Source organism: Dromiciops gliroides, chromosome 1 (genome assembly GCF_019393635.1).
Source record: "Dromiciops gliroides isolate mDroGli1 chromosome 1, mDroGli1.pri, whole genome shotgun sequence".
In the NCBI taxonomy this organism is placed as follows: domain Eukaryota; kingdom Metazoa; phylum Chordata; class Mammalia; order Microbiotheria; family Microbiotheriidae; genus Dromiciops; species Dromiciops gliroides.
In genome coordinates, this window is record NC_057861.1 from 439,504,503 (window position 1) to 439,526,745 (window position 22,243).

Consider the following 22,243-nt stretch of genomic DNA (forward strand, 5'->3'; position numbering starts at 1 on the left):
TTCCATTTCCATGAAATTTCTCATGATTGGAAAGATCTCCCTCCTCATCTCTACCTCTTGGTTTCCCTGGATTCCTTCAACTCCCAGCTAAAATCCCACCTTCTATGGGAAACCTTTCTCTACCCTCTTTAATTCTAACAGTTTGTCTCTGTTGATTATTTTCAATTTATAGTGGATGTGGCTTACTCATACGCAGTTGTTTGCATGTTATTTCCTCCATTAGACTGTGAGCACCTTGAGAGCAGGGCTGGCTGGGTTTTTTTTTTTTTATTTTTTTTTTGGAGGGACAATTGGGAGGTTAAGTGACTTGCCCAGGGTCACACACCTAGTAAGTGTCAAGTGTCTGAAGCCACATTTGAACTCAGATCCTCCTGAATCTAAGGTTGCAGTCACCTAGCTGCCCCAGAATAGCTACTTTTAAAAAATGACCCTGTGCTTTTTAAAATGGGAAAAAAACTTCAATATTACAAAATCCTTGGCAATATATGCTAACTCTATCCTGATAGAGGGAACAAAATGTTTTTAAGAGCTTTATTTAGTAATTTTCTAATGTGAGGGGTGTACCAAGTCAACAAAAATCTATTTTCCTCTGTTCCTAAGCATTTTTGTTTTATCTGTGACCTACTTATTTTTATGAACAATAAAGCTTTCATTTGTAGTTTTGGAGGGGAGGATGCATTACATTTCCACCAATGGTGGGGGAATATGTACAAATCAAAGTATCCATAAAGAAAACTGCAGAATTCAAGGAAAAAAGTTCCTTTCATTTAAATCTGGTTTGTGGACCACCTTGAGCAAGACGGTTCTTGTATACATTAACACAGGGTCCATAGTTCAGTCTATCATATTAAAATAAAAATGCAAGGTTACCTTCTACTGAAGGAGTTGTAGTCATTTTCTGGAAGTACTTGAATTCATTCCTAATAACAGGAGAGACCCAAGATTAGATACCATCCACAGTACTACGGACTTTGCTTAGAAGACTCCAGTTGGATCTTTGCACTGCCCAGCTCCGATGAACTCGGTTCTGGCCAGATAACCTGACCTTTGTAAATGGACTGTGAACTTCACCCCCAGGTGCATTCACAGCCTCCCCTCCCTTTAAGGTAAGCCCAAGCGGCATTGGAACTTGCCCCCTTTATAAAGTCCGTTTCACCATCCTTTTTTTTCTCCATTAAAGTATTTTATTATTTGCCAGTTATATGTAGAGATAGTTTTCAGCATTTGTTTTTTTGTTGTTGTTGTTTTTGTTTTTTAGTGAGGCAATGGGGGTTAAGTGACTTGCCCAGGGTCACACAGCTGGTGAGTGTTAAGTGTCTGAGGCCGGATTTGAACTCAGGTACTCCTGACTCCAGGGCCGGTGCTCTATCCACTGCGCCATCTAGCTGCCCGGCATTTGTTTTTATAAGATTTCTAGTTTCAAATTTTTCTCCCTCCCTCTCCTCTCCCCAAGTAATCTGATACAGGTTATATATGTACAATCACATTAAACATTAATCATGATGTGAAAGAAGAATCAGAGCAAAAAGGAAAAACTTCAAAAAAAAAGAAAAACAACAACAAAAAAATAGAAATAGTATCACCATCCATTTAACAGCCCCATCTCTAAGAAGATGCCTTGCAGCCCACACCTCGGGACACACCCGGGGCAGCCTTCCGAGGAGGCGTCAGTTTCATCCAGCCTCAGTACGCACTCCCCACGGCAGGTCGATCCAACAGTAGGCGTTTATTAGGCCTCTACTACTACTATTATGATTATTATTATTTATTGGGCGCAAAGTACTTTGCTAAGCGCTGGGTGTGCAAAAAGGAGGCAAAAGACAGTGCCCGACCCACAAGGAGCTCACAAAAGAATGACTTCTCATGCATTAATCCCCTACTCCTTTGCTCGGCGCACGTGGGGGGAAGGGGTTACCTGAGCGGGGGCCAGGGCAGGTCCCCGTTCTTCCCTATGCCCATGTTCTGGGACACGGCGACGATGCAGTTGATGGGACGCACCATGTCTGCAAGCAATGAGCTTCTGGGAGCTCAGCCCAAAAACTGCTCTTTCCCGGGCACCTTGGCAAGAACCAAGGAGACCGCGCGAAGCGCTGATTGGAGGAGACCAGGCGCGCGCCCTTTTCGGGCCCGCCCCTGGCCTCCCTAGGGCTGGAGGGTGATGACGTCGTCGTATCGCGGGCTGAGGCCTGGGAGCTTGGGCAGCGCGCGCACGCGCCGGGGCCCGGGAGGGTTCACTCCGGGGTTGGGGGGGTTCTCGCGCCGGGCTCCGCATCTCGGTCCTCCGCACGCTAGCCTTTGATGCCGCGGCGGAAGCCGGTCGCCGGCGGGGCCGGGGCCGCCGGGCCTGTCCCAGCGGCGGCCAGGCAGGCAGTATTGAGCCGATTCTTTAAGCCAGCGGGACACTTGAAGTCCTCTTCCCCGACGGGGGCACCTGGGAGCCCCTGCAGTGACTCTGCAGCGCCCCCGGAGCAACAGGAACAGCAGCGGCCGGTGCGCTCTGGTGTGGGAGGGGGGGGCGGGCTCGCGCACCTTGCGGATGGAGGAGGGGTCTAGGCTTGGAAAAGTAAGGGATGCTCTCTAAAGAGCGGAAACAGTCACGCCGGAGGCGGGGGAGCTGTGGAATGGGAAAGGGGAATGTGGGAACGGGGGCTACTGTGTCTTGATGCTGGAAGTTCAGGGAGGATTACTCCAGTACTTTGGGTTTGTGAATCTCATCAATTTGACTCCTTCCAGCAAGGTGTGTCACAACCCATCCCCCACCTTGTCATTAGGCTTGACTCTTCCGATCCTCCCTAAGTTTGATTCTTTTTGGGAGAGTTGAGGGGAGGGGGGAAGAGCTGGTCTTAGCAAAGTGCTGGAAGCCTGCATAGTAATAATAATAATACATGATGATAGAGAACTATAGTTTATATAGCGCTGGTTGATAATTATTTACATAATGCTTACATAATAATGATGATAATAACTAACATTTATAAAGCACTTTTTTTTTTTTTTTGCGGGGCAATGTGGTTTAAGTGAGTTGCCTAGGTCCGGCGTTTTATCCACTGCACCACCTAGCTGTCCCCTATAAAGCACTTTTTGTTCAGTCGTTTTCAGTCATGTCCTACTCTTCCTGATCCCATTTGGCGTTTTCTTGGCAAGGATACTGTCCTTCTCCAGCTCATTTTACAGATGAGAAAACTGTTGAAAAAGAGGGTGAAGTGATTTGTCCAGGGTCACACAGCTAGTACATGTCTGAAGCGGGACTTGGACTTAGGAAGATGAGTCTATTGTTATCTTCATTTTACAGATGGGGAAACTGAGGCAAATAAAGGCTAAATGATTTGACAATGGTCACACAGCCTACCATAGTTTCTCTTGCACAAAAGGTGGTAAGACAGTCGTTGAAATGATTTTTTTCCTCCTGAAAACATTTTTGATTTAGTAACCTTTAAATTATTGTGTGTTTTTAAAAAATCATAAGTTCATAGGCACGCTGGGCCACCTAGCACTTTAATAATAATAATAATAATTTAAAAATGATATTATAGATGACAATGATAGCTGATATTTATATAGAGCTTAATCATAACAATTGATGAGAATGATAGTGAACATTTATATAGCACAATATTAATGATGATGATGATAACTAAATAATAGTAATAATAAAAGGTAACATTTACATAGTGTCTGCTATGTGCCCAGCATCGTGCTGTTTATAATGATTACCTCATTTGATCCTTACAACAACTCTGGGAGGTAGATGTCATTGTGATTCCCATTTTTACAGATTAGGAAACTGAGGCAGGTCATGGTTAAATGACTTCCCAGAGAGACTTGATCTCTTGACATTGGGTGACAGTGGCACATGTTGTGAACTTAAAATTTTTAAACTTTTTTTTTTTTAAGATTACACTTTAAACTTTAACATTAGTTAACTTTAGCTCTAGCTGTATGGCTGGCCCACTTTGTTTTTCTGATCTTACATATCTGTGCCATCTTCTGTGCCACTTGTTGGCAATGTGCTGAAGCCTGTTTATGTTCACTGTGTGACTCAGCTTCATCCTCTAGGTGGCATGAAACTTTTAATTCCTTACAGACTGTTACTCCATTATTTCCATCCATACGTGGTCATCTGGAGAATATTCATGTTGAAAAGACTGGCCTTTGTCTAACAGAAATACTTGGGATCATTAAAAGCTGTATAATTTCTCATGTACATTCTGGCCCACTTTGTTCTGTCTGTACAGTTGTTAGCCTCTGACCCTTTCATAACTTCATCAAAGATACCTTTGGTGTCTGTGCAGACTACTCATAAAAATAATGTAGAGATGGAAAGTAGGTTAGTGGATTGGTAGTTATTGATATCATCTCGTATGTTTCTTTTCAGTTGTAAGCATTTGATATCCTCTCACATATTTTGAGAATCAATCTGTTAGCACTCTCAAAATTGTGTCACCTCTGACACAGACATTCTTTTTATGTATTTGGCCTATTTCACCTTTTTTTCCCCCCATTTTTTGTTTTCTTTGGTACTTCTTCATACTTGTCTAGGGTGTTCCTTAGGAAGCAGATACAAACTGTTGCTAGGATTGTACCCAAAACCTTTCTAGCATGCCAAAATTACTCAGAACTTGTGTTCAGAGGGCATAGTCTTCAATCACTCAATCGATAAGTATTTATTAACTGCCTGCTGTGTGTGCTAGGTTCTGGGGATACAGAGACCAGAATCAAATAGTCCCTACTCTTAGGAACCCAAGGTCACATTCATGTCTTGTTGAGTTTTGGAGGAAAGAAGGTGAACACCAAGAAAAAGCCTTTCTTTAGTCTTGACAAAAGTTCTTTGGAGATTTTGGAGGGATCAGTTTCAGTGGAATAGTGGGCATGCAAATCAGATTGCAGTGTGATATGGAATGAGTGGGTGCCAATAAAATAGAAGTAAGCCCAAACATTTATTAAACATCTGCTATGTTTCAAGCTACTATGAGTCTATGTGCAGTGTACCATAGGCATGAATGTCACCACTATGGTAGAGCATGGAAGTTAAATTGTGTGAGTTTGCAAGGGACCAGTCAGTATTTAAGCAGTAAATAAATATATACCACTGTTTCTGGGAGTTTAGTGGTAAAGGACAGGAGACATCAAAGATGATAACTTGAGGGTAAACGAGTCAAAGGAATTTTTTTTTTTTTGGCAGGGCAATGGTGGTTAAGTGACTTTCCCAGGGTCACACAGCTAGTAAGTGTCAAGTGTCTGAGGCTGGATTTGAACTCAGGTCCTAGTGAATCCAGGGCCGGTGCTTTATCCACTGCGCCACCTAGCTGCCCCCAATTTTTTTTTTTTTTAAGATGGGGGAGCTGAGCATGTTTGTTGGCAGAGGGAGCATTGTTGGAGAGGAGAGATTAAAGATGGGAAAGACAGAAATGGATGGAATAGGATGTAAGCAAGCTCCTTAAGAGAAGGGATTATTTCATTCTTTGTTTTTGTATACCCAGCACCTAGCACTGTTCTGACATGAGGTAGGTGCTTAATAAATGCTTATTAGTTGATTGAATGAGGTCTAGGAGGGGTTAGAATCAAGGGCTCAAGAGATTAGTAGCATGACTTGGCCAAGGCCACCTTGTCCTTTGAGACTGGAAATGTGGAGAAAAAGGGTGAAGACTTGAAGAGCTCCTTATATAGAGAGGGGTAGCCTCAGGACAAAAAGATTCAGTCTTCTGAGTGAAATAGATAATAGGCTGAGAGAGAGGGCAGCTTGAGGAAAAAGCTTGCAATAACTTTTGCTGGTTGTGCAATGGGGAGTCAGTGAGAGATGAATACAGCCATTGTGGGGGAGCAAAGAGATCCCATTTGAAATCAAATGGTGCAAGTTTGCAAGGGACCAGTCATTTCCTCTTCACAGAAATTTTCTGATGGTTGAGTTGTCCCAAAGTGTATTGGGCTGCCTTGGAAGGTAAAAGGTTTCTCCTCGCTGGAGGTTTTCAAAGGGAAGCTGGAGATGACCCATTGTTAGTGATATTATAGAAAGCTTGGGTTGAACTGGGCCTCTTCCAACTCTGATATTCTTTGTTTCTGCCATTCATGAGTAAGTTAGAGAAAGCAATGGGCGCAACCTGGTGCTATGACTTAACAGCAGGTACAGAAGAAGAACAAAGAGGCAGAAGATTCAGGAGTGGACACCACACTATTGAAATGTTTGACTAAGGGGTTGAGACTGTCATGGGAAGAAATGAAGCCAAATAAATGATGATGGATCGGGACAAGAGGGAGGGAGCAAGGGATAGAAGGTCATGATCAAAGTGAAAACCAGACTCATGAGGAGGAGCAAGTTTATGGGAAAAGGTGGAAACAGAAGATTGTGATTACTCACTCTTCATAACTTTCCTGTTTGTGACACGGGCATGGCTGGCCTTCCATTCATCCAAGTCTTCAGCTGTGGAGTTACCCATGACTCTTCCCTATCCCTTCATTACCATTTAGTGCCAATTCTTGTTGATTCTGATTCCACAGCATATACTCCATCCTTCCCTTTCTCGATACCCACATGGCCAACACCCTAGTTCATACCCTCATTACTTCTCATGTGGGCTATTGTGATGGTCTCCCTACTTCTGATCTCTCTCTTCTCCAGTCCACCTTTAAAACAACTGCCAAATTGATATTCCTTTTTCTTTCTTTCTTTCTTTCTTTCTTTCTTTCTTTCTTTCTTTCTTTCTTTCTTTCTTTCTTTCTTTCTGACTGGGTTTCTCCATCTTGTCTAGCAGCCACTCAAGGTCCTCATCCCCCCTCCTCATTAGCACAGAAGCTTAGAACTGCTATCTTTTCTACCTGGACTGGTTTATTACTCCTAAGACAATTTGGTAGCCCCCCCCCCCCATCCCAAGGACTCACTATATTGCTTCTGGTACCTACTTTAGGTAGGCTTTAGCCCTACTGCAGCTAAGAACTCCTGAATGGAAATCAATTCAGCAGTCTGAGTGAGCTTCCCTAGTAGGAGGAAGTGGAGGTATGGGCTACCACACCTATCCAAACGGATATCCCCAAAGGGCAGTCTTGACCATGTCACTTCCCTGTTTGTGACTCCTTTATTTTTAACCTTGCATCTATGCTGTCCTTTCTTGCTCTTCCTTAGTCCTGTTTTATATAAACTGATAGACAATCATTCCAATTTTGGCAAGTTGACCAGTGGCTACTGAATTGTGTATATGACTCAAAAGATAATTGTACAGGGGCAGCTAGGTAGCGCAGTGGATAAAACACCTGCTGGATTCAGTTCAACACTTACTTCAGTTGACACTTAGTAGCTGTGTGACCCTGGGCAAGTCACTTAACCCTCATTGCCCCACAAAAAACAACAACAACAGCAACAAAAACCCCAAAAAGATAATTGTAGAGCATATATAATTAGATAGCAGAGTAGAACAGTGGATAGAGAGCAGGGTCTGGTGTTATGAACAGACATTGGCTGTGTGATCTTGGGTGAGTCACTTAAAATTCTTTTTGCCTTAGTTGCCTCATCTGTAAAATAGAGATAATAATAATACCTACCTCTCAGGGTTGTTGTGAATCAAATGAGATAATGATCGTAAAACACTTAGCACAGTCCCTAGCACATAGTAGGTGCTATAGAAATGCTAGCTATTATATTAGTTGTACTTAAACAGGGTTGAGTAGAGTTTTGTATGTCTCAATATAATAGTAATAGCCATAAATTATGTATGCTACAAAGTTTGCAAAGCACTTTAAATATCTCTTTTGATCCACAAAACAACCAAGTGAGGTAATTTCTATTAACCTCATTTTATAGAGGAGAAGACTGGGGTTAAGTAGTTTGTCAGGGTCAAATAACTAGGAAGTATCTGAGGCAGGATTTGAACTCAGATTTTTCTGGACTCTAAGGCCAGAACCCCATCTGCTACACTACCTAGTCCACTAAATAGATGAGGAGTCATTCTGGAATATTAGCTGCCTCCGTTCTAAATAGATAACCTAGTATTTAAAGGGATGAAGTTTTCTTAAGTGGTGGAAGCAAGAATACAAAGGACGTTCTAGGGCATATGTGTTAGGATGTTTCAGAAATAAGACTTAAATTGCTCCATGGTTTTCAGGTTTCTCCAGGAAAGACATGGAATACAATACATGGAAATAATAATAAATCATTTTAAATTTTCATATTTTAGGCCTCTGAAGTTAATGGATGTAAGAAGAGGACCCTCGAATATGATGAACTTGTTAACAAGAGAGCAAAACAGGCTCAAGGAGATGATGGAGAAGAAAATGATACCAGAATGATTGGGAGCTGTGGTTAGTTCCAGATTAATAGGCCTTCAATTTAACCATCCATGAATCTGATTCTTTTGCTCCTTGTGTGGTGACAGTGAAATTGCGGGAAACTTTATGCTTTTTTATTTCACTTAAAAATTTTTTTATTGATATCTTTATGTTCCATTATGCTCGTTTTCAACTATACTCCTCCCCTGTCTCCTTTTCAAAGAGTTATCCCTTATAGCAGAGAAAAAAAATATGGGGAGGAAAAAAACAACAGTTCAGCAAAGCCAGCTAACACACCTACCAAATGTGGTAGTATATTTAATGTCCTTTCCTCTGCAGAGAACTGAGAGAATTTGCATTTTCTTATCTCCTCTTTGGGGCCAAGCTTGGTCATTATAGTTACACAGTATTCCAGTTTTAAAATTTTTGATTTTTCCTCTTCCTTTTTTTCCTCATTGTTTATTGTTATGTTGTCATTGTGTTTATTGTTTTCCTGGTTCTGCTTATATTCCTTCTGCATGAGTTCATAGGTCTTCTTGTGCTTCTCTATTCTTCATCTTCATCAGGAATATGTAGAATCCTTGTGCCTTTTGTTCTTAGACTTGCCTTATCTTTTTTGGGTCTTCCTAATGAACTCACTTTCTGTTCTTTCCCATTTACATCTAATATTCTCTTTTCACTTCCAAAAGTAATTTTAGAATTCCAGTGTTGTTTGACCTTTGCAGCCTGATGTGCTTTGTAGTCAGGGCAAGTGGTATCTATAGCAGCTTTCCATCTGTGAGTACTGATTCCTATCTGAAGTTGAAGCAGTGTGTGTGTGTGTGTGTGTGTGTGTGTGTGTGTGTGTGAGAGAGAGAGAGAGAGAGAGAGAGAGAGAGATTTGTATAGGTTTTCTAAAATAACCAACTTGCTATTTAATTAACATTTGTTTTGCTTTGTATTACACACCTGGTTGACATCAGTTTCACTTCCAAGAGATGCCAAATCATATGCAAAACAAACATTTTGAGGTGTAATTTCCAGAGGCTTATCAATTTTAAATAATGAGTGAATGCCCTTAAAAACTCAACTGCTTATAATATTGGCCAGCATTTATTTATATCCTTGTACAAAATGATCTTTTTCTCAGTGAAGAACCTACTTTTAAAAATCTGTTAATTTATTATTATTTTTTTTTAGTAAGGCAGTTGGGGTTAAGTGACTTGCCCAGGGTCACACAGCTAGTAAGTGTTAAGTGTCTGAGGCTGGATTTAAACTCAGGTACTCCTGACTCCAGGGCCGGTGCTCTATCCACTGCGCCACCTAGCTGCCCCCCCAAATCTGTTAATTATTAATTGCTATGTGATACTGAGAACCTAAAGTCATATTTTCTTCTAATTTAAAAAATAAACTTCTGCTAATTATTAATTGCTATGTGATACTGAGATCCTAAAGTCATATTTTCTTCTAATTTAAAAAATAAACTTCTGCTAATTAATTGATATTTCATTCCAAAATACTAAAGTTATATTTTCTTCTAATTTCAAATTTAAGAGCCAAGGAAATGTCTGAGGCCCAGGATGGTTTTAAAGTCTCTGGAAAAATTAAAAGAATTCTGCTGTGATTCTGAGCTTACATATAGTAGAGCTCCAACTGAATCGCCACAGGGGAGATTGGCAATTTTGCCAAAATGTACTGATTTTGAAGACATCAGGCTAAATGCAAAGCATATTGTTCCCTCTGAAGATTCCAGTTCTCGACTGAGTCCGAAGGTATGTGTCTTGTGTCTAGAGTCTAGAGGAGCATTTAATGAGAGCAGGTTAGGTTTTGGTTCCCACATAGGGTCCATTAGCACCACAGAAGAGACTCAGAAGTGTATGCTTTCTTTTTTTCCCCCAGCCAGCTGCACTGTGGTATGTCTGAGTAGTGGGCTGTATTTGGGTTTTGGCAGTGGAACAGAACAAAGAATTCCCCGTTTCACTTTGGGACAGCTCTATTAGGAAGTTTTTCTTATATCAAGCCTACATGTGTCTTTTGCAACTTCTTCTCATCATAACTAATTCTGTTCATAGATGAAACAGAATAGGTCTAATTCTGTTCTTCCAAATGGCTGCCTTTCTAAACTTAGGCACATAGAATCGAACATATTCCAAATGTGTTATGAACAAAGCAGTATACTGCAGGACTGCCACCCCCTTATAAGATCTTGGAAGCTATGTCCCTCGGTGCAGCCCAAGATTGCATTAACTTTCTGGCTGACATATTACACTATCAAGTTATGTTGAGTTTATGACCTCCTAAAGGCCCCATTTGTAAATAGATAAACTGCTGTGAGAAGTTGATTGGTTGAACTTCAGTGTAAAAGTTTACATTTTTTTCTTATTGACTTTCATCTTATAATTTCAGTCCAGTTTCCCAGCCTGTTTGAGACTTTTTGGATATTAACTCTGTCATGAAGTGAGTCAGATACTAGCTTTGTGTCATCTGCGGATCTCAAAAGGAAGCCATTTAAGTCTTTATCCATATTATTGACAAAAGTGTTAAACAGCCTAAGACCAAGTACATGTGCACTCCATGGGATGCTTTTTTCTAAGCTTATGGGGAACCATTACTGACTACAATTTGAGTCCAGCCATTCAGCCAGTTCTAAATCAACCAAATAGTTTTGTGATCTGGCCCACATCTCTATCTTCTTCATATGAAGAACATGAGATACATCACCAAACACACTTGTAGCGTTAATGTCTGTTTCACACAACCTCTTGTATGTGGGTTCACTAGAACCTATGTAGTCATCTTTTAGAAAGAAATCTAGCAAGTTGGTTTTGTGGTTTCCTATCCCATAATAGAGTTAAAACCTTGTGGGGTAAATGGGGTGGGAGGGTGGCATAGTTACATTGACAGATGATAGGTAGCAGGACAGCAAAGTGGGGAGGCCAAAAATTATAGGAGATAAGCACAAGAACTCAAACAGCCATTTTGATGTTTAAAAACTATATTGATACCTTTTCTTTTTATATCACCTTCATTTTCTTTTTTTTTTTTTTTTTTTTTTTTTTAGTGAGGCATTTGGGGTTAAGTGACTTGCCCAGGGTCACACAGCTAGTATGTGTTAAGTGTCTGAGGCCGGATTTGAACTCAGCTACTCCTGACTCCAGGGCCGGTGCTCTATCCACTGTGCCACCTAGCCGCCCCTCACCTTCATTTTCAAAACCTCTCTGTTCTCCTTCCTGGCTCAAATCCTGCCCAAGACATTCATTAACTGTGTGACCCTGGGAAAGTCACTTTGCCTTCTTTGCCTCAGTTTCCTCATCTGTAAAATGAATTGGAGAAGGAAATGATAAAATGCTCTAGTATCTTTGCCAAGAAAACCCCAAGTGGGATCATGAAGAGTTGGATGTGACTGAAAGGACAGAACAAAAACAAATAATTGTTATAGTTACACAGTATTTAGCTGAGTTTTGTTTTTCTCTTTCCATTAACATTTTCGTTGTCATTGTTTGTATTGTTTTTCTCGTTAGGCTTATTTTACTCTTCATCAATCCATTTAAAGGTTCCCTTACCCTCCTGCATTCTCCATGTTCCTTGTTTCTTTCTTTCTTTTTTTTTAGTGAGGCAATGAGGGTTAAGTGACTTGCCCAGGGTCACACAGCTAGTAAGTGTTAAGTGTCTGAGGTCGGATTTGAACTCAGGTACTCCTGAATCCAGGGCCGGTGCTCTATCCACTGCGCCACCTAGCTGCCCCGTTTCTTAAAACATAATAGTATTCCATTGCTTTCTTGTATTAGTCTTTTTAGCTGTTCTCCAATTATTGAGAATCTACTTTGTTTCTAGTTTTTTGCTACTTTGAAAAGAAGCATAGTCCTTTTTTTAAACCCCACTTACTTCCTTTATGTTTCTTTCATCTGCCCCCTTAGATCCATTGTATCTTGTGGCAATCTTTGTAGCAAGGGGACTTTCTTGACAAATTCTTTCAGCTTCTTTAGATCTTGAAATTAGTCTCTTGCCTTCAAAGAGAAAAATCAGCTTTTCAAGTTAACTGTGCTTGAGGTTGCGGCTCTATTTTTCTTAATTTTTCCATGGCTATCCCTTTACCCCCCTCCCAATCTCCTCTTTTTTCCCCCAAAGTCTGAGTTCCAAAGTAACTTTTCCCTCTGGTCTTTAAATGTTCTTTCTGTTTTCTTCTTGACAGCTTGTAAAATTGTATCTTTTCTTTTAAAGTTTAAAAACTTGGTGTGGATTTGGATTTCAGGGTGTGCCAAATCCCCTTCTGTGCCAAGCTTATCCTTTTAGAAAGTGTCCTTTCACTTTTTTTTTTTTTGGCAGTGCATTAGGGGTTAAGTGACTTGCCCAGGGTCACACAGCTAGTGTCAAGTGTCTGAGGCCGGATTTGAACTCAGGTACTCCTGAATCCAGGGCCGGTGCTTTATCTACTGTGCCACCTAGCTGCCGCCCCTTTCACTTTTTAAAACTGGGGATGCAGAGGGCTGAAACAGCAGAGGACCCCTGCATATCGACATAGGCCTCAGCCCTCACCCCTGAGCTCTCCATATCTCAGAATCCTCCTTTTCTTTTAAGGTTTAGCTCAGGTTCTTTCTCCTCCTTGTAGGACTGATGCCTCTGTCCAGGTGATAGTGTTCTCTCCCCAGATTCTCCTAAAGCATTTTGTCTAGCTCTCTCCTGTCCCTTTATTCCACTCTTGCCTTTAGATTGACTTTACCTGTGTCCTTGTCATATTTCCCTGATAGAAAGTAAACCCCTTTATGTTCGTTCTCTGGCTACAGAGAGAGTCAGCATATTTGAAATTTAGGTGGTGCAGTAGATAGAGCACTGGGCTTGGAATCAGGAAGACTCATCTTCCTGTGTTCAAATCCAGCCGCAGACACTTAGTAGCTATGTGACCCGTGCAAGTTGCTTAACCCTATTTGCCTCAGTTCCTCATCTGTCAAATGAGCTGGAGAAGGAAATGGCAAACCACTCTAGTAACTCTACCAAGGAAACCCCAAATGGTGTCATGAAGAGTCAGATACTACTGAAAAATGACTGAACAATGACCCATTGTCCTATTGGCAAATGTTGTTCATAGAATTGTAGAATCTCAGATTTGAAAGAAACCCCAGAAATCATCTATTTTAGCCTGTGTCTGAACAGGAATCCTTTTTGTGACATCACTGATAAGTAGTTGTCCAGATTCTTCTTGAATACCTGCAGTAATGTTGAGCCCACTCAGGTGGCCCATTCCCCTTCTGAATGGTTATCTTAGTAAGTTTTGCCTGGAAATAGATAGAATCAGCTGTGTCTGCAACTTTGAGCCCTTAGCACAGAGCCTCCCACATAGCAGCTGTTTATAAATGTTTGTTAAATTTCAGTTATATTATTCTACCCAATGATCCTAGTTCTTATATCTGGAGTTAAGTCTAATTCCTTGCCTGGGGTCCTATCCATTCACACAGTATAAGGGCTGTCTCTTGTGTCCATGGTCTCTCTTCTCTCTACATCCCCCTCCCTTTAGGTCTTCCCTATTCCAGTTCTTTCATGACGCTTTGCTGTCCTTTCTTGCCCTCCTTTTGGATGTCCTCCAGCTTGTGGATACTGTTTCTAAATTGATATGCAGTTATAGGCACAGGGCCCTGGATGTAGTTTGAAGAGAGCTCTCTGTGTCCTTGTATGGGCTGTGCCTTCCCTTCTCACCTCTGCCCCCTGAGCCTACCAAGGTTCTTTCAAGTGCCACCAGCTTTAAAGACCTGTCCTGATTCTCTTCACCTCCACTGTTAGCACTGTGACTCCAGAAGTTGCTTTACATCTATTTTATATTTATTTTTTTATGTACAGGTCATTTCCTCTGCCTCTGCTACCAATAAAAAGTAAGTCCTGGAGGCCTGGGAGTATTGTTTTTCCTTATGTTCTCTGTAGCACCCGACACCTTGCCTGATGGTAGGCTCTCAACACATGCTCCTTTGGATGAAGGAAGAATTCCCTCATTTTGGGCATTATCCTCCTGGAGTATAGCCTGAAGTGACATTGGTGTTTTGGCTGTCACTTCACATACACTGGTGGTTCCCATTAAGCTTGTAGCCTACTGACAGCTTCAGATCTTTGCCTTGCAGCCAGTACGTATGTAGTGGATTTTTTAAAAAGCCAGCTGTTGGATCGAACCTTGTGGCAGACAGGATGGTGAAGGCCCTTGAGTCCATGACATCTGAGGATCTGTTGACTGAACTGACATTGGTTAGACTGAAAAAGAGAAGACTTGGGGGAGGCATGATGGTTGTGCTCATGTATTTAAAGAGTTTTCACATAGAAGAAGGTTTAGATTTGTTCTGTTTGGCCCCAGAAGTCAGAGCCAGAAGTTTCAAACAGGCAGAGTTAGGCTTGACAAGAGGAAAACATTTCTTAACACACAGAGATATCCATAAGTGGCATGGATGCCTTAGGATAGTAGATTTCCCTGAACTGCAGGTGTTCCAGTAGAGGCTGGATCACCATGGTAGCATATCTTACAGTGGAGACTCTTTTTCAGGTCTGAGTTGGATTAGTTGGCTGCTTAGGTCCCTTTTAGCTTTAAAAGTCTCTGACTTTTATATCAAATTTCATCTTATTGGACTTGGCCCATTGCTTTAGCCTACTGAAGTGTTTTTCGTTCTTGATTATGAAATCTGCTGTCTAACTATTCTTCTACAAATTTGGTTTGACTTTTGAAAACTCGATAGGCATGTAATCTATGCCTTTAATTAAGTCCTTGATAAAAAATGTTAAACAGAAATAGATCTAGGTTGCCTTGTGGCATTCCATTATGTTTTTTTGAGCTGAGGTTTTCTTTTATGTCGTCTCTTTTAGGAAGTGTTTGATAGGAGTTCTAATGTAAACCAAGAATCCTTTGAATTGAAGAAGTAGGTTAATTTGATTGTATGGTTATATGCTTTAATTCTTCTAAGAACCTTCTTTTGACAGGGAGGATCACTTTTTGGTCTTGCTCGTTTTTCATTATCGGATAAAAGTCAGGAAAGCCCACAGAGTACATCTGAGCCCAAACCTACTAACAGAAGAACCAAAAGTATTTATACCCCGTTAGAATTGCAGTACCTAGAAATGAAAGAGCAACATAAAGATGCCATCTTGTGTATTGAATGTGGCTACAAATACAGGTTCTTTGGAGAAGATGCAGAGGTAAGTTGCTTCTTTCAATTATTTCAGACTACTTTTCTTTTCTGGTAGTGTATAAATTGTAGCATATGGCATTTTCTAAAGTTTTAATTTCATTTTCTGGGTTGGTTAAATTATTTTCAGCAAGGTAGGAAAAAGAATCCTATCAAGCCTTTAAAATGTATCTATTTACTTTTTGTTTTTATGTAAAAAAATTAATTCAGAAACAAAAGACTCTTTTTTTATTTGTCATTTTCATATACTATGCAAATTTCTTTTCATTTCTGACCTCTAGCACTCTGGGCTAAAGAGTAATTCTGCAGGCAAACACAGCACTGTTAGGTTTTGTTTAGGGAGATAAAATCTTTTTGTGTATTTTTATAAAAAGCTTTCAGATTAATCTGCTAGTCCTTGAGTTCTAGCAGTTAAATTTTGCAAAAAAGGAGGAAAGCATTGGATTCTGTACAGGAAAATGGGATTGTGGATTTAGCGAGCCTGTATGCATTTATATTTGTATTTTGCAGATTGCGGCACGGGAACTCAACATATACTGCCATTTAGATCACAACTTTATGACTGCAAGCATACCTACTCACAGACTTTTTGTTCATGTACGCCGCCTTGTGGCAAAAGGACATAAGGTGAGCGTTGGCTTTTGTTGGTTGGTAAATGAGAATGGACATTCTTTTAGACATTAGAAAAAATGAGTCTTTGTAATTAAAACTGGATTGAAAGACCTTATATTTATATTTTGATATTTGGGAGAAATTTGTTTTTCCTAGTCTATATTCTTGGGTCTCTGTCATCATTGAGTTATATTTTGGTCACTTTTTAAAAATGCAGCGAAATGTGGCAGAAGTGGTGAAGTGACTAGCACTGAACCTAGTGTCAGAAGACCTGAGTTCAAATCTGGCCTCACACACTTCCTAACTGTGTGAGTACCTAACTATGTTGTAAGTCACTTAACCCTGTTAGCCCCAGTTTCCTCATCTGTAAAATGAGCTGGAGAAGGAAATGATAAACCACTCCAGTATCTCTGCCAAGAAAACCCCAAATGGGTTCATGAAGAGTTGGACATGACTGAAACTACTGAACAACATCAACACCACCACCACCAACAAAAACAACATATGTGGCAGAGGGATACTAAGTAATTTGTCTGCCTAAACTTCTTAACATTTCCATATAGTACTGTCAGAATCTGGTCTCTCCACACTAGTAATGTGTTGCATTATGTATATTTCATGTGCATGAATTAGCCTTTCTTAGGTTTAAAATGTAAGTATTTTAATGTCTGCCATTTGACTTAAAATTTTTTTATGGCCTATATATTTTTTTGTAAATAGTATTTTATTTTTTCCATTGACATGTAAAGATAGTTTTCAACATTCTTTTTTTTTGGTGAGGCAATTGGGGTTAAGTGACTTGTCCAGGGTCACACAGCTAGTAAGTGTCAAGTGTCTGAGGCTGGATTTGAACTCAGGTCCTCCTGAATCCAGGGCTGGTGCTCTATCCGCTGCACCACCTAGCTGCCCCAACATTCGTTTTTTAATAAGATTTTGAGTTTCAAATTTTTTCTCCTTCCCTTCCACTTCTCCTCCCTAAGCAATCTGATATAGGTTATATATGTGCAATCATGTAAACATATTTCCAACTTATTCATGTTGTGAAAGAAGAAACAGAATAAAAGGGAAAAGCCACAAAAACAAAAAAAAGTGAAAATAGTATGTTTTGATTTGCATTCAGACTCCATAGTTCTTTCACTGAATGTGGATAGCATTTTCCATCATGAGTCTTTTGGAATTGTCTTGGATTGTTGTATTACTGAGAAGAGCTAAGTCAATCATGGTTGATAATCACACAATGTTGCTTTTACTGTGTACAGTGTTCTTCTGGTCCTGCTTAATTCACTCAGCATCAGTTCCTGTAAGTCTTTCCAGGTTTTTCTGAAATCCCTTTGGCATGTTCTTTTACAGGTGGGAGTAGTCAAGCAAACTGAAACTGCAGCACTGAAGGCTATTGGAGAGAATAAAAGTTCACTGTTTACCCGAAAATTGACTGCTCTTTATACTAAGTCTACACTTATTGGAGAAGATATCCTTTTGGAGTTGATGATTTCAGCTTTTAAAAGTTTCTAATGCTTTTTGTAGAGTTTTTTTTTTAATGAAGATAGCTTTCTATAATTCTTTTCTTTTTGACATAGCAAGAATGCATATCAAAATGTGGGTATGTAATATGATGATTTTTGATGGAAGATGTTAGTATCAAAGTGGGGAAAACAGTTGAATTAGGGTTGAGGAAATAGATTTTTGGAAATGGCCTGATAGAAGGCAATAATAGTTCATTAATGTCTTTTATTTTTTGGTAAAGATGCAATTATATTATGATATCGCTGTTGTTGGAGAGACTGTTACAGGGTTAGGTTTGTGGTCAGAAACTTCATTTCCAAAGGTAGAAATAATCTGAGATGCATAAGACTCTGTTCCAGGGCCTGGGTTTCCTTTTTTTGCCATTTCTTTTCAGGGCAAATCTCTTTCTGTTAGTTGAGTAACAACTTTCTTGTTCCATTTAGTTAAACTCTGTTAATCCCAGGGTGAATTCTGGTGGCAGGGAGGCTGCATAAAGATCCCCTCACCAGCCTAACACACACAAATGCATAGGCTGTGTGGCATAGCCATTTCAACTGGCCATTCATCTCTCTCCCCTGCTGAACCTGGCCTCTAGTCCATTCATGAGATTCTTGTGCATGAGCTCATATAACTGCCTCCTACTCAGCTGCTGCCTTATTACATTTGGAACTTCTTCCAAATCCCGCAGTACTCAGGCCAATTTTTGTTAAAGGGAGCTTTGTTTTTAAAAAGTGTGTTAATTGAGGTCTTACTTGATTTCTTCCATGTAGTTACCTTCTCTTTTCATTCTTTGTTTCTCTTTATTTTTCAAAAATCTGATGAATTAAGTAATTGATTTTTGTGAGGCAATCAGGGTTCAGTGACTTGCTCAGGGTCACATATCTAATAAATGTTAAGTATCTGAGGCTGGATTTGAACTCAGGTCATTCTGACTTCAGGGCTGGTGCTCTATCGACTGCACCACCTAGCTGTCCCTCTCTTTTTCTTTTTTTCTTTTCCATTTCTTTCTATTTCTTTTCATTTTTTTCTCTTGTCAGTTACTAGATATTTTAAGGTAAAGAGAGGGAGGTTACTTAAATTGTGTCTTAGGTGCTTTGGTGTATTTGTGCTTTTACTTTTGGCATTAATTTTATGATGAGGGTTCAGATCTCAAGTAGTGTAACTCACAGGAAGATGAGTGGTAATTATTTGAGTATCCACAGGGTATTATGCATATTTTTATGATGCTTTGTAAGTAGGAAGATAGACTATTTTGAGGATATGGTTTCTGTGCCAGCAGGCTGCATTTAAATAATCTGAGCCCTAGAATCATAGAGCTGGGAAGTGCCTAGTTCAGACTTCTTGCAGTTCTAGAAAGAGCACTGGTTTTGGGGTCAAAGGAGCTTTTTGCAAATCCCTACCCTACTGCCTATCACCTGGTTGACCTTGGGCCTATTTGCATTTTACTTTCCTCACTTATAAAATGAGGGATAAATACCCCATGATCTTTCAGGTCCCTTTTAGCTCTAAATCTATCATCTTTTGGAACTTAGAGTAAAAGTAAAGAAGACTAGGTGCTAACTAAACATGAGAATACAAAGCTATATGGGAACGAGGTATACTGCATGAGCATGGATAACTGATCAGTTTTCTTTTTTTTTTTTTTTTTAGGTCAGGCAATTGGGGTTAAGTGACTTGCCCAGGGTCACACAGCTAGTAAGTGTTAAGTGTCTGAGGCCGGATTTGAACTCAGGTACTTCTGGCTCCAGGGCCGGTGCTTATCCACTGTGCCACCTAGCTGCCCCTGATCAGTTTTCTTAATGGAGAGAATAGATTTGCTGTTATTATTAGGAGTAGGACAAATCAATTTTATTTCCTTTAATAACTATTAAATGTGAATCCCTTGATCAAGCTGGATGACCCTGTAAATGTTGAAGAAATAGCAAGTGATACATGTAACAATTATCTCATTTGCATCTGTGAAAATAAAGAAAATATGAAAGAGAAACAAAAGGGGAATATCACAATTGGCATTGTGGTAAGTAATATTTGGGTAATATTTGGATGATAGTATATCTGATAAAGATTTACTATAAAAACTTGTTATAGTACATACAACTGATATGGTGTAAAATATTTTTCTAATACATCATTAGTATAAAAATGTCTTTATTATATGCTTAACTGTGACCACCATTTTGTGAAATTATTTTTGGAACTTCACTGAGTTAGCCAACTTTACAATTTAAGATGGACATACTTATGTGGACACATATGGACAGTACTTTAGGATAGTGAAATGAAAACAATGACATAGAGGAAAGCATTTTACAAATTAAAGATAAGTCCATCATACATTTTGGGAACATAGGTAAATAATAGTGTGTTAATCATTGACGTAACTATGGAAAAATGATATCTAGACTTGGGAAGATATTTGAGGTAGAAAAGGATTAAATTAATTAAAAAATTAATATTAAGTCAAGTTTTGATCCACCTTACAGATATAATTTACACAGTATTGCTTTCCATAATCTCCAGTCATTTTAAGTGTCTATTTGTCATGCACTAAAGTCCTCTTTTGATGTCTCATTTCTTACCTAGGAATACTAGAGGAACTGAACTATAGCCATATTGATATTGTTTTAAATGAAGTTGACATAATGTTGTTATATTGTGCCTCATGGGCTCTCCTCTGAGATGTAAATCCAGAGGTTGGCAGGAAGAACTTTATTATGTAACCCCAAAGCAAAAGAAACATTATTTCATAGGATACCTGGTCATCTTGCCAAGCAATCAGTTCTCAAGATGAATATAAATGAACATGTCATTATGAAAACAATCTATTGCAGAAGGTGAAGAAGTTGAGAAATCCTGTGAAGAAAGTAACTTTTATTCAATGTGTACTTTGATGATAATTGACTTCATTATGAAGGGAACTCAGGGGAAGACAGTGAAAGCTGTGCTGGAAAATTTAGATTCAGGATCATGAAATGCAGGGACATTTTGTGAGCACTTTTCTTGAGCGTATTGGAAGGCAAGCATCAAATAACACCATTTTGAATGATCAAATCAACTATATCTGAACATATAGAAAAATTACTAGCATCCATAGCCATTGACTTTTTTTAATTTGAAAAATTTTACATTTTTTTTCAAATTATATCGGAACACAATTTTTAGCTTTCTTTTTTAAAATTTTGAGTTCCAATTTTTCTCCCTTTTCCCCTCCCACCACCATGAGACAGCAAGCAATTTGATAAAGATTATACATGTGCAGACATGCAAAACATTTCCATATTAACAGTGTTGCAAAAGGAAAAACACCAAAAAACCTTAGAAAAATAGAAAATGTTAAAAAAAAAAGTATGCTTTGATCTACATTCAGACTACATCAATTCTTTCTCTGGAGGTGGCTAACATTTTTCATCATAGAAGTCCTTTGGAATTGTCTTGGATTATTGTATTATTGAAAATAGCTCAGTCATTCACAGTTGATCATTGTATAGTATTGCTGTTATTGTGTACAATGTTCTCCTGGTTCTGCTTACTTCACTTTGCATCAGTTTATGCTAGTCTTTCCAGGTTTTTCTGAAAGCATCCTACTTGTCATTTCTTTTTTTTTTTTTGGTGAGGCAATTGGGGTTAAGCGACTTACCCAGGGTCACACAGCTAGTAAGTGTTAAGTGTCTGAGGCCGAATTTGAACTCAGGTACTCCTGACTCCAGGGCCGGTGCTCTATCCACTGCGCCACCTAGCTGCCCCCTTGTTATTTCTTATAGCACAATAGTATTCCATCGTAATCACATACCACAACTTGTTCGGCCATTCACCAGTTGATGGGCATCCTCTTAATTTCCAATTCTTTGCCACTACAAAAAGAGCTGCTCTAAATGTTTTTGTATAGATTGGTCCTTTTCCCTTTCCTCTGACCTCTTTGGGATACAGACCTAATAGTGATATTGTGGGATGAAAGGGTGTGCACAATTTTATAGCCCTTTGGGCATAGTTCCAAATTGTTCTCTAGAATGGTTGGATCAGTTCACAACTCACCAGCAGTGCATTAGTATCCCAATTTTTCCACATCTCCTCTAGTATTTGTCATTTTCCTTTTCTGTCATATTAGCCAATCTGATAGGTATGATGTGGTACCTCAGAGTTGTTTTAATTTGTATTTCTTTCCATAGTCACTTCAGAATCAAGTATCTGCATATAGGTGGATCATTGGCCAATTATGCAAAGGTCAAAATAAGCAAAATTCAAGGAAAGGATAAAGATAGAGATAAAGATAAAGATAGGCAAACTAGACTAGATCTGTTAGAGAACAAGTTCCATCCAAGCATAGGGAATGAAAAAAAAGGAGAGACATTAACTCCATCACCGTTGTTTAGAGAGATCATTGTCATAATAAGGCTGAAAGGACTCAGAACTTGTTCTATCCCACAAGTGTTTAATAGACTCTCAGAGTTGGAGGGGACCTCATAGTTAATTTCTTCCAACCTGCACTTAAATAGAAATTGTACAACATCCCTAACAAGGTATAATCTTATTATGCTCAAGGATTTCCAGTTAATCTCTATGCCAAGGAGACATTTTAGCTAAGGTCAACACAAGTTTACAGTGCACATTGGTTTGCACTGTGCAGGAGGATGGTTGAAGACTGAACAGTATTGCCTCACAAGATAGAAGTCAATTGTGACTTAAATGAGCCTGTAAAGTGATTGTTGTGAGAAGCAACTAAGTCGTAATCTTTAGGT

At 39.5% G+C, this 22,243-nt stretch overlaps 2 protein-coding genes across 2 annotated transcripts in view; one reads left to right on the forward strand and one right to left on the reverse strand.

Moving 5' to 3' along the window:
• The window catches only part of DHFR (dihydrofolate reductase), a 30,063-nt gene extending 27,923 nt beyond the window's left edge, over positions 1-2,140 (reverse strand). Inside the window, exons 1-2 of the mRNA XM_043977194.1 lie at positions 1,916-2,140; positions 871-920 (exon numbers count right to left, since the gene is read on the reverse strand). Of these exons, the coding sequence (XP_043833129.1) occupies positions 871-920; positions 1,916-2,001 (136 nt within the window). The 5' untranslated portion in view covers positions 2,002-2,140. The remainder of the gene's footprint in view (positions 1-870; positions 921-1,915) is intronic.
• A 14-nt stretch (positions 2,141-2,154) lies between these two features.
• Positions 2,155-22,243, forward strand: part of MSH3 (mutS homolog 3) — a 211,709-nt gene continuing 191,620 nt past the window's right edge. The window contains exons 1-7 of the mRNA XM_043977192.1: positions 2,155-2,490; positions 8,166-8,289; positions 9,790-10,007; positions 15,187-15,402; positions 15,903-16,019; positions 17,355-17,472; positions 19,379-19,524. Coding sequence (XP_043833127.1) covers positions 2,299-2,490; positions 8,166-8,289; positions 9,790-10,007; positions 15,187-15,402; positions 15,903-16,019; positions 17,355-17,472; positions 19,379-19,524 — 1,131 coding nt within the window. The 5' untranslated portion in view covers positions 2,155-2,298. The remainder of the gene's footprint in view (positions 2,491-8,165; positions 8,290-9,789; positions 10,008-15,186; positions 15,403-15,902; positions 16,020-17,354; positions 17,473-19,378; positions 19,525-22,243) is intronic.